The sequence below is a fragment of the Telopea speciosissima genome, chromosome 7 (assembly GCF_018873765.1).
Source record: "Telopea speciosissima isolate NSW1024214 ecotype Mountain lineage chromosome 7, Tspe_v1, whole genome shotgun sequence".
Lineage (NCBI taxonomy): Eukaryota > Viridiplantae > Streptophyta > Magnoliopsida > Proteales > Proteaceae > Telopea > Telopea speciosissima.
In genome coordinates this window covers 5,384,239-5,398,076 of record NC_057922.1, presented here as the reverse complement: position 1 = coordinate 5,398,076, position 13,838 = coordinate 5,384,239, and the positions used below count along the sequence as shown (strand labels likewise).

Genomic DNA, 13,838 nt, shown 5'->3' with positions numbered 1-13,838 from the left:
TGATGGAAGGGTGGGCGTTGAGCAAGCTTTGCGTGATCTGGGGCTGTGAGTAACCCAAGAGGCCAAGACCAACCCTAGGTTTAAGAGGGCTAGTTTAGTCCAAGCCCAAGCCAACACCAGTTCGAGCTTCCCCAGCCAAAGTGTCCAATCAAAATCATTCGAAGTTTGGAGCCACCTTTTGGGTTGGCATGGAATTAGAGCTTTCAAACAAACAGCTTGCAGATCCTATGGGCCTGCGGTAAGACAATCAAGGTGCAAAAGCCCATTTACATTGAAGCTTCATTGCTTTTCAACATTCACCACCAGATCTCTATAATGCAAGTAGTCTATGCTTATTTCTACCAAAAAAAAAAGAGAGTAGTATATGCTTATAAGAGTGAATCCATTTTCATTATAAGCATTCACTTCAAGGAAGTTTGGCTGGGCAGAAGTGATATGTTACATTGGGCTGTTTTTTTTGCACAATGCGTAGCTCGATAAAGTAACCAAGCCCAAAAGATAGGCCCATGCCTAACCCTTTATAACTGGGCCTTGCATGATGCTTATTGGGCCAAAAAAAAACCATTCATTTTTATAATTACTCTTAAACTCTTGAAGAGTGAAATCTGACCCAGGCCAAAGTACAAATCCCAAACCCCACGCATGAGGAGGAGGTTGCGGGTCGATAGAAATAATGGATCAACAATAGCAGTTGTGAGTTTAGACTTTGACATTGACATTGAGGCTCTCCAATGAAATTAATATTCTTTCCCTTTCTCAGGTTCTATCATTAATGTTGGAGAGATGGAGTTCATAAAAATTAAGATAGAAAAGTTTTTTTTTTCAGTTTTATATAATAGTTGAAAGGACAGATTTCCTCTTTGGGTGGAGGACTATTTGAACTTTTTGTTGTTTCCTATTTTGTTTGGCCTGAGTAGAAATTCTTCTTCTTTTTTTCTACATAAATTAGGGAAAAGGTTCTCTAAGTAGCCGAGGTAGGGTATACTAGCACCTCTGTATCTATATCTCTCTTTCTCACATGAAATGACCTCACTGCCTTCTTATGTATGATGTTATTTTATCGCACATTATTGGTACGCTCCCTTATGCCACTTTCTCATGAGAACACACGTGGGGACATCAACATGGATGGGATTTTGATTTCACGGGGGTGGTGTGGTAATTTCGGCCTCTCCTGTGTCTTGGTGCATGTTCCATGCCACCAGACAACATTCTTTTTTCCAATTCATTATTTTATTCATTTGGATTACTCACTTAGGAAGGCTTTTTCCAGTGTGACCTAAATATCTACCATGTTGTGGATTAGATGAGACTGAAATTTTGTGGATAGGAGACCCCAAGGCTCTCTTCTCTCATGTCAAGTTTCAGCCTGAATAAATTTAATTGGCTATGTGGTAAAACAAAGCTTTCAATCAGTAAAAAATTGAAACTTTTGAAAATTGTTCGAAAAATAATTGAATGGCCGAAATGATGACAAGGGAAAATACCATTATATTGTAAGGTAAATAATTGAATTTGATTTTAAAACTTGACCTATATGTCCAACTGAAAGAAAGAATAGAGTATTCATCCTAGTGCTGCAATAGGGTCAGGTTGGATCGGGCTTTTTAAAACCCTAGCCCAACCCTGAGTCCCCTTAGTTGGGACCAAGCCCGCCCTGAACCTGACTTTGACTCAATGCCTAACAACCCTGACCCTGCTGGGCTAAGCCCAGTCCAAGCCCGCCCTAACTGGGTCGGGCTTCACCTATTGGCCGTGACCTTGACTTTGACTCTGCAATAAGCAAATTAAAATAGCAAGTGGAAGGAAGATGTGAAAGAAGAGGTTTGAACCCAAGACCTCGAAATAGCAATGGGCTTTTACGCATCACAATTAGGGCTGTAAACGGATCGGATTCGACTCGGATAGTGCTATATCCACATCCGCATCCGATTAGCTATCAAACGGATTCGGATAGTGCTAAACGGATACGGACACGGATACGAATCGTATATTTTATCCGCTTACAAGTAAATATAGCTTTCTGGATAGCTATAGTCTATCCGAATCCGCATCCGTTTAGCTTTCGGACGGATTCGGATAGTGCTAAATAGATACAGACACAGATACGGAAACGGATTTCGGCTATTCATTTACACCCCTAATCACAATCTATCAAGTGCACTAGGCACTCGTTTATATGTACTCTAACTTCTATTTTTTAATAAATAAAGAATTTTCTTCAGGATCAAAATCAAGGTCGGACTAAGCCCGATGTCTCAACCTTGGCAGGGCCAAACTTGCAGCCCTAATTCATCCTTCTATTGCTAGGCTATATATATATATATATATATATATATAGAGAGAGATAGAGAGAGAGAGAGAGAGAGAGCGCAAATGCACTAAAGTAATTCTCTAGATAACTAGTATCATAGTATATTGTAGCATGTCAATTAAATTACAACTGTAACCCACATAAAGAGGGAGAGCAGATACACTTCACTGACCATATAAATATAAAGTTTCATATATAGTATATCCACATAGAGAGAATATATTAATCTTAATTACTTTACATCATCCATCCTTGATCCAAATAGATAGATAGAAGATTAATGTCCATATATTGAGTGGCGGCTAAGTCCCACAACAACAGATCGATGATAGATCTGTAAATTAATAATATTTTTTCAAGAAGATGAGTTTGAAGCCTGTAAGGTCCATCCACTAGGAACCATGAGTGGAACTTGGTTATAATAAACCACACAAGGGCTTTCATGGTTGTGAATTCCATTATAGGTCGTTATCACATAGCTTGAATCTTCCCTATCCCTCTCCACTGTCTTCTTCACATGGCACCCTCCACTTGCGCACCTGTAGTAATTCCTGCTTAATTTACCCCCAAAAACATTGTACAAATTATTATTAATCAATCACTCACTCACTCAACTACATTACAACATTAAATCTTCTTCTTCTTCAGAATATCTTAACCAGCCACAAAAAGCATAACATATAACACCCACAACAACAAACCTAGTTTAGTCCTCCTCTCCTGAGGAACTTCTAAAGCTTGTAAGTCAGTTTTTGCCTAATTAAGCTCAATAAATTTTCTCCTTCATTTTGTTTGGGTGGGTTGGCCTCCAATGAGGAGAATCAAAGAATATTTCAAAGGAAATGGAAGTGGGTTCAAGAACGCTTTAAAGGAAAAGACTTGTAAAAAACGAAATTTTGTTGTTACTTGGATTGCAGGAACATTCTTGCTATCCGGGCTCGCAGCCAAAGAAATAGAATCTAAAGACGCATTTTGGAAAATGCTAAAACCTAGGAAAGTATTTGTGAACCCAAAAGGGAAGTGAATTATTCCATTTCTTTTGCTGCAAACCTAGGGGTAGTCAGAATGTTCCTGCAACCCAAGTAGCAGCAAAATTTTTTCCACTTGTTACATAGCACCACCGAAACTTGTTTTTTGTGCAACTATATATCTATCATATTTAGATGAAACGAAATTTAAGGAGATGGACCAACAAATCTAGAACCATCCGTAAAATTTGGGAATTTATTGCCTTCGAAATCCAAGGCAATTTGATGTCCTCTTGGGGTATTGTGAGGATTCCTCAAGGAATAGACACATTGTTTAAGTCTGGGGATCTCCCAAGCCCAGCACCATTGAAGGTGTGCTTTGGATGGTTGTAGTTTTAGCCTTTTCTTTTGTATTTATTTTTTAACCTTTGTTGAACATATATAAATAAAAATAAAAATAAAAAACAAACAAACAATCCTATGAAATCTAAGCATGTACTTCAATATATCCGAATTAATAAAAAGGACTTAATTGGTGGAGTGTGATGGAGCTCAAAACCCATTTGAACCTTCGAGAGTTCGAGTTGCTGATGATGTTCTTCAAAAGAACGCTAGTTTTACTTTTTAACAGAAGTGGATATATAACAAAAAAAATTCCTGTCTGCATCATATCATAACTAATGAACCAAATTGACGATTACAGATTACATTCAACTCACACCATTATTGTGGTGACAAAGCAGACAAAGCTATGGCGGCTCAGTACTAATGCATCCATCATCATCATCTATTCCCTACCATGACGCTTCCATGGTGGCGTCACCCATATAAAATCATCCCAACTAGACTAAAACTACCCACCAATGCCATTTGCAGATTAGAGCTAATGAAGAACCCTGTTTCTAGAGAGACTGTTTCCAGGACTGGAATCCGTGACCAAGTGATTCAACAAGTGAGCACTTGACCAACGCGTCAAGAACCAGCAAAGAAAGAACAATACTAGCTAGTTGAACCACAGTATAGAAAAAAGAGAATTATCCTTGGGAGATGGATTTAGTAGTTTAATTACCTTGGGTATGGACTGTTCTTCACTGACTTCTTCCCATACTTTCTCCATTTGAATCCATCATCCATGATTTCAAGCTCAGATTTCGTTCTAAATGCAATCCTGAAACCCACGTCCATTTTCATTCTCTTAATTCCATTCTTACATTTTCTGCAAATTCACAAAACAAACAAACAAACAAACACAGAAAATTAGGGATAATCAAGAGATGGTGTAATAGTAGTATAGTAAGTTAAATGGGTAGCAGCTGTCACTTGCATGTCATGACTACTTGTGGATTCATTTCCATTGTCTCCGATCAGATCGTTGTTAACTTTTTCAAGTTGCAGAATTGGGTTCTGTGATGACGACTGATGATGATCACACCCGAAGAAACCGATTTTAGTTGCCGTTGAATCTTCCTCTGATCCAGTTTCAGGTATCAGATAATCGGAAAGATTGAAATCCGGTGACAGTACCGGATAATCCATTAAAAGATGATTGTAGTTAGGGTTAGGGTTAGGGTTAGGGTTACGGTTAGGGTATCCAAGGAAGTCTCTTGACTGGAAACTGAAGCTGGCCATGGTGGGTTTTAAGGCTTTGATAAGAAGAGGTGTGAAGAGGTAGATACTTGCACTTTAATTTATACCATCTCTCTCCTTGACCGCGTGTGCCTTATACTTTCCCTGCGATGTATAAGAAACTTCTTGGGTTGGTGACAAGTGTCAAGCGTGGTATCGGCACTGGTGAAGTAGTGACCTGTGCTATTGGTTCTTAATGAGGCATGGGGACCACAGTAATACCAGGTCTCGTAACCAATTTCGCTTATTGGTATGTAGCTTTCTGGTGCGATTTGATAGGTGTGACTTGTGACTTGTGAGTGTGAGAGTATCCTTCGAGGTTGAATTGGATTTTAACAAACGGTTCGGTCCAGCCGATCCCATTTTCACCGATCCGGTTTCGGTACAGAATTTTGTATGGAAATATCCTAGATAGGAGGAATATCAGGCTGTAAGAGAGTCGGGTTGGGCCAAACTTTTTAAAATATCAATCCAACCCTAAGTCCCCTAATTGAGCCTAGGCCCATCCCAACCTTGACTCGAGTCTGAAAAATCCAACCTTGACCTACCCTCAAGGTTGGGTCAGGCTAGCCATGACCATGAGGGGGGCTGAGAGATACATGCTTAGTTGAAGAAGAAGAAGAAGAAGAACACATGGTCGGGCTAGGCTCAGCCCGATTCCTCAACCTTAGACCGGCCTAGCCTTGACTCAGGGCCAGAAATTCATAATCCTGATCTGCCCTCAAGGCTAGGGTATCTTAGCTCAGGCCTTGTTCGGACTGAGGGCGGGCTCGAACCGACAAGACCAAGCTTGCACCCTTAAATCAACTGGGACTGGTCAAGATCTGGATTTTGTATTTTTAAACCCCTAGGTTGAATTACTCAATATGGATTAGACATATACCTTGAACCCTCTATATTGGATTAGTCATATACCCAACCATCGATCCATTTAGTTCAAAAAGATGAATGCCTTGATGTTGTTTATTTAGGTTACCTCTCGATCCATGGTCCAAATCACTGGAATAGTGTTGACTATGTTTGGAAGCCAATAAAAGAAAAAAAATTAAAAATAATAAATAAATAAAATTGAAGAGAAAGAAAGACATAAATCAATCTTTACTTTGTCATGATTTTTGTCTTGTTATGTTTTTCTTTTCTTGACTTCTAGACATAGCCTAGATGATTTAATGGTGAGTTGAAGAATATGAGTGTTTGGGAGAATTTAGCTTGTCTCTAGGAAGCCCAACATGCCTAAAGTGTTGTCAGTCGTTGGGCTATGCCGCATACATCATGCTTTGCAATTGATACGTTTCAAAAAACTAGGTGCCTTTGTTGAGGACTTTTTATACACCTCTCTTCTATTGTCCACCAAAAAGTAGAGCAAGAAAGAAAGGGAAAAAGTTCTCTGTCCGAGAGTGTGGCCTACACCAGCACTCCCATGAGTCTATCTCTCTCCTCCCCATGTGAAAAGACACATCTGCCCCCTTATTTTAAAGAGGAGAGAGATAGATACATGGGAGTGCTGGTGTAGGTCACACTCCCGTACAGAAAACTGCTTCCCATTAAGAAATTAATAGTTCTTTTAATGGAGCATCCAGGAGGCTAGTGTACACATATGGCATCCTATTTGTCAAATTAGAACTATATGATAAGTCGGTTTTGTGAGATTTTACAGTTAAGATTCGTCCACGTAGTTTTATAATTTTTTTTTTTGATAAAAGTAGTTTTATAATTAATTAATCAAAAGGTATAAGTTTACCACAAAAAGTATAATATCCTAATAATCCTCTCCCAACCGCAATTAAATATGAGTCATTCTAACAACTGTTAATGTGATAAGATTAGTGTAAATTAAAATAATGTTAGGCATTCAACGGATATAGGTTTTAAAATTAAAAAGTAGTCTGGAACCAAGTCATAGTGGATATTCATTTGTTGCACGACTGGTGGTGAATGCTGGTATCCATAGTCTAGGAATAGAAGGCTCCTTTAAACTAATAATATACAAGTAATCACTTTCAAAAGTAGTACGAGAATTCATATATAATGGATTTTAAAATTCTTGTAATCATTCTCAAGTTTATAATTAAGGATGATAGGTGCCTAGGTTTGTTTGGTCTATGTGGAATTATGCATGTGACTTTTGTGATGATGGTGTTAGTTCGCTTGGGTGGAAGCAAGGTAAATGGAAGAAAAGTGGAATTTTTTTAAAATTATGATTATATAACTTACTTAAAATTCTTATTATACTTATTTTTTATATGACTGGTGTAATTGTTATGGAATTTCTTTTCAAATCACAGCTATTTAGGTGTGAAGTAAAGTAATGTGTAAGAGAATGTTAACCAATCATGTATGAGAGTGTTAAGAAACAATATTCAGAAGTGGCGATTTGTAAAAGAAAACGAAATAAGAAAGAGAAGAATCAACACACACAACGAACAACACAAAGGATTTACGTGGTTCACCCCCAAGATGGGAAGCTACATCCACGCTCGAGCAATAGAACAAGTTTTCACTATCTCTGAAAATGTTGCAAACCCTCAACATCAGCCTTCCCAGAGAAAAGAACAATATATAGAGAAGCCCTAACCCAGAAAGTACAGAAATGCCCCTAGAATCCAAAAATGACCAACGGGTCAGGGTTGGACCAGAATTAAACATTTGTTGAAATACATATCGTTTTGAAGGTCTCGACAAGCTCTTCACGACCCACTGCCTTTGGCAATGAAATATACACTTTTTAGGCCATCCGAGCCTGTTTCGAGACTGAAATGGCCCTTCAAAGATCCTTTGAATCACTTTCTGGACCGAAATTAGGCTTCACCAATAACAGAGAGTGCGTACAAAGGCATTGGTTTGGATGAGATTTTTTATTTTCATTGGGGACGAACAGTCTTTTCAAACAATGTTGTGCCTGGGCACATAAATCCTTCGACCAGTTAGCGTTCTCTTTCCCTAAAGTAATATATTAATAAGGGGAAAAGATCACTACTTGGTGGTGTTTCCAATGCCCTCTCACAGGGCACCATGAAATGACACCTCTACCCCCTAGGTAGATACCCAGACGTGCTCTCCCATTAGCCCAGGCGTTTGTGTAGAGACCATGTTAAGTGAAACTGCCTAATAAATAAAAAGTTTTTGGATGTTCAGAGATAGTTCTACAATCATGTTAAGTGATGATTACAAAAGTTTCCATTTCCTAAATACTCTCTCTACAATAAGAAGTTGATAATGACTACTCCACTGTTCTCGATGCCCATCCCAGGTCATCTAGATCCATAGCTTGTCACAGGTGAAGGGAAACTGCCTCATTGTAGTATTGATTTGATTGCACTTCTTTTTACTTAACTGATTTCTCTTGCAATATGACAGAGCTTCCATGTTCTTAGCACTGAAGCATATATCCTTAATGGCTTGCAGGATCTATGCTGCCCATCATTTCCTATTCAAGTGGAGTGTTGATCTTTAGATCTTTAGAGATACCGACTATTGGCTGGTTTGTCAAATTTTGGTCATGTCTTAACAATTGAGGCCATGGATGAGACTCTTCAGTCACTTGAAAATATTGGTGAAACAGAGGGATATGTGTGGCTGGACCACTATAGATTCCCGTTGCTCTACTTCACCATACTTTCAAGTGACTGGATCATTTTTTTACACTTCTGCTAGAAGTTTATGGAAAAATTAGTTCCTCAAAAGGTTCATACACTAAAACAAAATCCCACAAGGGCCTATATATGGTTGACACCTCCAAGTCAAGCTAGAGGGTCAAAATGAAACCTTTTGCAAGGTTGAAACCTTGAACCTGACCTGAATGAAGAAAGTGGATGAGCCATCAGTTGGTACTGAAATTTACAAGACAGAAACCAAGTCCCAGTCCTACTTTTGACTCTACTAATTTCTATCAATCCAAATCAAAATAAGTATATACCAGAGTAGCTGGGTCCTCAGGTCAAGTATTGTCATCCATGTCTGTATCCTCTTCCAAGCCAATAGAAAGAACCAAAAGACACACAGATCTTTTACGGTGCGCTGTCCTGTACGTCCTGCCTGTGCTGCGCAGACACAGGGCCACGTACAATGACCACCTTACCCCACTCAGACAAGGTACTTGGACAAGGGTAAGACGATCAATGCACGTCGCCTTATGCCTACGCAGCATGGCAGGACAGGCAGCCCTGCGTAGAAGATCTGGATCCAACCAAAACTGTAGCTGTGACTGATGAATGTCAAATTCCCATCATGTACCAACTACATCTACCTTTTCTTTTGGTGCTTCATTTGTTGAGAGCAGAGAGGGGGCGGCTGCTGACACTGTTTTGCTTTCAGTTCTTTCTCCTTCCTGCTCAGGGCATAAGTTTAATCTACAAGTCTTGGTACCTGATATAGAGCAATTAGATAACACTTGTAGTTGACTAGCTAACTCAACCACATAATTGCTTTTCAGAAGCAATAACATGGAAGGCCTCAAAAGAGAGAAATTGCAGTTGACCATTGCTGGTTTTGAGCTCAGCCACAGAATTACTTTTCAAAAGCAATAACATGGAAGGTCTCCAAAAGGGTCATCTACAAAAGCTGGGAAGTGGGAAGTGATTAAAGAAACTGCAAGGAAATGCCTAATAAGTGTCGTCCTTAAGAGTTCAAGAGCTAGCATTGACTTAAATTTCTTTATATTGATTAATTAATTTTTTTCTATTATTCTTAATTAATCTTCTTAATTTTAAGTGCAATACAGAGAGGATTACTTAGAATAGGGAGGAAACTTCTTTACTTGATGACAATGATCTTTTCTTAGAAATATTTCGTAGTTTTACATTATTAATGAATGGACTTATTATATCTTTGAAGACCTTTAGTTTACTTTGCTCATGAGTTCTGCAAAGTCAGTCAACTGGGGCTACAAATGTGTTCAATTATAGATGCCGAAGAATGTTCAGAAATATTTTTCTTTTTATGAAAAAAAAAAAACCATTAACTGAAGAGGCATTCGCCGAACCAAATCTGATCCAAATCGACCGATTCAATTCTCAATTTTTAAACCCTGTACCCCATAGAGACACATTGGAAAACCAATAATGCCGATATTGGGTCTGGTTAGTTGGACTGTTGGGTTGATCCAGGCTTGGTTTGAAATTCAGAATATACTCGAAGATGTGTGAACCGAATTCCAACACAATAGGATCTAATTAACTTGTGCCTTACCAACCCTATCCAGGAAAAAATAAATGGCAAAGTTTGACCCCGTCAAGATTGACAACTTCGGATGGATCCATTATCCCATTCAAACACTACCCATGCATATATTGGTTGATTTTTATTTTTTTTCAAAGGAGAGGGGGAGGGGAGGATCAAGTGGACCTAATTTGTTTTAACTTTGCTTCATGTCTTCTTCCTTTGGATTATGTGGCTGAAATTGGAACAACACGTGGTGTCTGTCTTACCTATTACATTCTATTTCTTATGGCTGTGTCGTAATACTTGTATGTTCAGATAGAAAAGTCCAAAATTTTTTTTGGCCAAAGATTTCATACACGGCCGTACAAACATGCACGGTCATGTCCCCTCTTACAAAGAGTAAGAAAAATCATAAACGGCCCACCCATATTTAATGTCTCAAAGCTCCCATCCTCTCACATGCACAACTTACACAATCATATATGAAAACTTCTCTATTTTTTTTGGTGTAGAAAAAAATCCAAATTTAAACTATTGATAAATGGGTTCAGGATTTAAAGCTCCTTCCCTTATCTCTTATCCAATCGAATCCTCAAAATGAGTGTCATAGGTTTTCAGATGAGAGGAAGGCGGGGTATATCATGTCATAATAACTGTGCTGGCACTTATGAACAAATTTTCAAGAGTCAGAAATCAAAAGAGCATACCAGGGGTTGCAAGGAGAAAAAGACCAAAGGTGGGTGCATATTATAGCCTAGATGGATTGTTAAGATGTGGTAGAATGGCTAATGCATGGAACTAAAGGATGCCCCTGGGAATACTTTAGTTAATTTGTGATATGATATTTTTCAACTGATGGTGAAGTCGTTTAACGTACTTTACTTGTATTGTTAATAAGTCTAGGCAAGAGAGTTCTATTGCTCGTAAGTGGGCAGTGAAGACGAGGGTTGATAGTCATTACGATAGTGGGATAGACATCACTATGAGGTGGAGATAGTTTTGAATTTGTCTAGTAGTGGGGTCAGCATAATAATAACCCTAGGTGGGTATATTTTTTTCACCCACGTTGAAGGAAAACTTTTTCCAAATAAATTGCCTTACATAATAAAATTTGTAAATTACATTTTCATACACCACATGTTTTTTCTCTTAATGACAAAATATTTTTGGTGTATTTGAGACAAACCCATATGCAAGTCACGTTCAATGAAGTCAACTCTTCATCTGATCATCTTAAAACAAATGTAGAGAGAGAGAGAAGACCGAGAAGGATTTCTGATGCTTCAACTTTTGGTTCTTTTTGAAGTGTTCAACTTAAAAAATTTAAGCTATTATATGGAGATGCACAATTGGTATATGAAATCATTCAAGGTCCCAGAGTCTTCTAATGTGGAATTATTCCTGACATTTTTTTTCATGTGTTACTCCTCTTTTGGATGGCAATAGATGCGGCATGTATGACCCTTCTTTTGGGTGAGCATACATAGATGTTTTAGTAATGTAATGGCATGATGGTTCATATTCCATGTTAAAGTGTTTAACACAAAAGTTTAAGTTATTAGGTGGAGACACTTAACTAGTATATGAAGGCATCCAATGTCTTAGAGTTTTCTAACAGTGGATTCCCGTTAAAGCATTTAACCCAAAAGCTTAAGCAATAGGGTGAAAATACCCTTCTAGTTTATGAAGTCATCCAAGGTATCTAGAGTTTCCCAATATGAAATTATTCCTATTTTCCTAACACTCTTTCTTCCTCGTTGCCCCTCTTTTTAGATATGTGACAACATATCTAATTTCTACATGATAATCTCACTAGACAATGAGGCAAATCGTTATCCCCTCCAATTCGTTGCCCCCTCCAATTCCTCACATGGGGGCTAAAATGACCACCCTACCCCTATCCGAAAACACTGCCCAAGATGGGGTCCACTCCCCCCTATTAGAAGAATTGAAAAAATTGGAGGTGCCCACAAATTGGAGGTGATAGTTATTCGAGATGTAGCCCCAGCAACAGCCTTGAGAGCATCTCGCACAGTAGAAGGAACTGAGTAATCTGTCGAAGCCTAGTCCGAAGAATGGGATTCAAGAGTATTCATCCAAGGTCGGGCCAATTCATAATAATTGAAACCGAAGCTAGCCCAGCCCAAAAATACCCAGGACCTGAACACAGTTTCAATTTTACTTCACAGTACAGTTTCTGAAATGTCATATTAGTCCTGAATTATGAGATGGGCTCCTCAAATGGGCCTTTTGTTTAAAGGGTTAGAAAATCACTCACCCCTTAGACCCTTTAATTATTATGTCATGTTCCACAGGTGATAGTTGGACTAAAATTACTTGAAGCCAGGTAGGAACTGAATCTTTTTTCATTTATATGGGCTTATGGGCCTACGGGGTTATCATTTGTCCAATGGACCTATGGTCCATCTCACCCTCAGGTTTAGGCATCCAAAAGTACTTTCAAAGCTAACCCAATGGACTGCCTGAAAATAAAACCAATATCAAGCTGAAATTGGACCTACGAACTGTAAAGAGAAGAATAAGATCATTTAGGCTGCATTTGGTAACACTCTTAGAAAATGATTTAATTGTTTTTTTTTTCCCCTCACTGGGCCAGATTGTGAGCAGAATATTGTTTGGCACACCGGTCTGGTTTTTTTGTCCACAAAGAACAATTTTAATTCAAAAAGAGCCAAGTGAACAATTTTTACTGAGCAATTTTTTTTTTCTTTTACCATTCTCCAACAGATTTCCATAAACGAAAAAACACCCTCGACACACTCCCTCTCTTGCTATCAACATGTTGACGGCAATGAAGAAGATGGTCAAACACTTTAACGGAGAGGGTTCCCTAAAAGGAGCGTGGCCCTTGGGCTAGTGCAGGACCAATGGGAGCATGCATAAAAACATTAACATTTGCGAGATTTCCACCTTTCATGGAAGTGGGGTGATCATTTTGCCCTCTATGTCTAGGCACATGAGCCATGTTGCCTTTTAGCCTTCTTTTTCCCAAGGCTCTTTTTCGGTGTAAAATTTTACCTAGAAAATTTTCAAATCTCAAAAATTTTAAATGTTGAAAAGTGTTCCAATGTTTTTGTTTCTTATTTTTTATGAAAACACACATTAGAAAAATTTTCACCATGTAAAATTTTACATTTACGAAGTAAATTTACCACGAAAAATTTTCTAAGTAAAATTTTACGACAAAACAAACGAGCCCAAGTAAAAATAATATCTGCATCCCCCTCCCCCCCCCCCCCCCACCCCCCCAATTTAGAAAAAAAGGGCTTAGAAACCTTGTGATAGAAACATCTACGTTTCTATTGATGCAAATGGATCAAATACACAAATTGGATGTGAATCAGATCTAGATTTTTGACTACTCGTTTACATCCTTGAATTGTGTAACCCAAACCTTCCTCCTCCTGACGGATACAATTTGCTCTAAATCCATTTATCTCAATTGTCTTAACTCTTTTCCTCATTATCAAGAACCTGTTGATCTTTAACAACCCTCAAGATAATTAGTTAATTTTTTAATTAATTGGATAGATTATGTTATGTATTATCCAATTTCAAATATGAATATCCTCTAACTGGATACATATAAGATATACCCCCTTAAACCAAATACAGATACAAATCGAATTCGAATTTTCGACTATCCATTTATATCCGTGTGCTTGTAACATGACCATCACCTCGACAGTGGACTGTATAAGAACTAAGAGACTCTTGGGCCTTTTTCTAGCCCATATTTCGTCTAATCC

General features: G+C 38.3%; 1 protein-coding gene across 1 annotated transcript; it reads right to left on the bottom strand.

Moving 5' to 3' along the window:
• Positions 1-2,615: 2,615 nt before the first annotated feature.
• LOC122669340 (probable WRKY transcription factor 51) lies at positions 2,616-4,910 on the bottom strand. The gene is made up of 2 exons (XM_043866088.1): positions 4,352-4,910; positions 2,616-2,865 (listed from the first exon to the last, which is right to left on the bottom strand). Exons 1-2 carry the CDS (start codon positions 4,471-4,473, stop codon positions 2,670-2,672), a joined length of 318 nt encoding a protein of 105 aa, XP_043722023.1. The 5' UTR covers positions 4,474-4,910; the 3' UTR covers positions 2,616-2,669.
• Between the last annotated feature and the right edge of the window lie 8,928 nt (positions 4,911-13,838).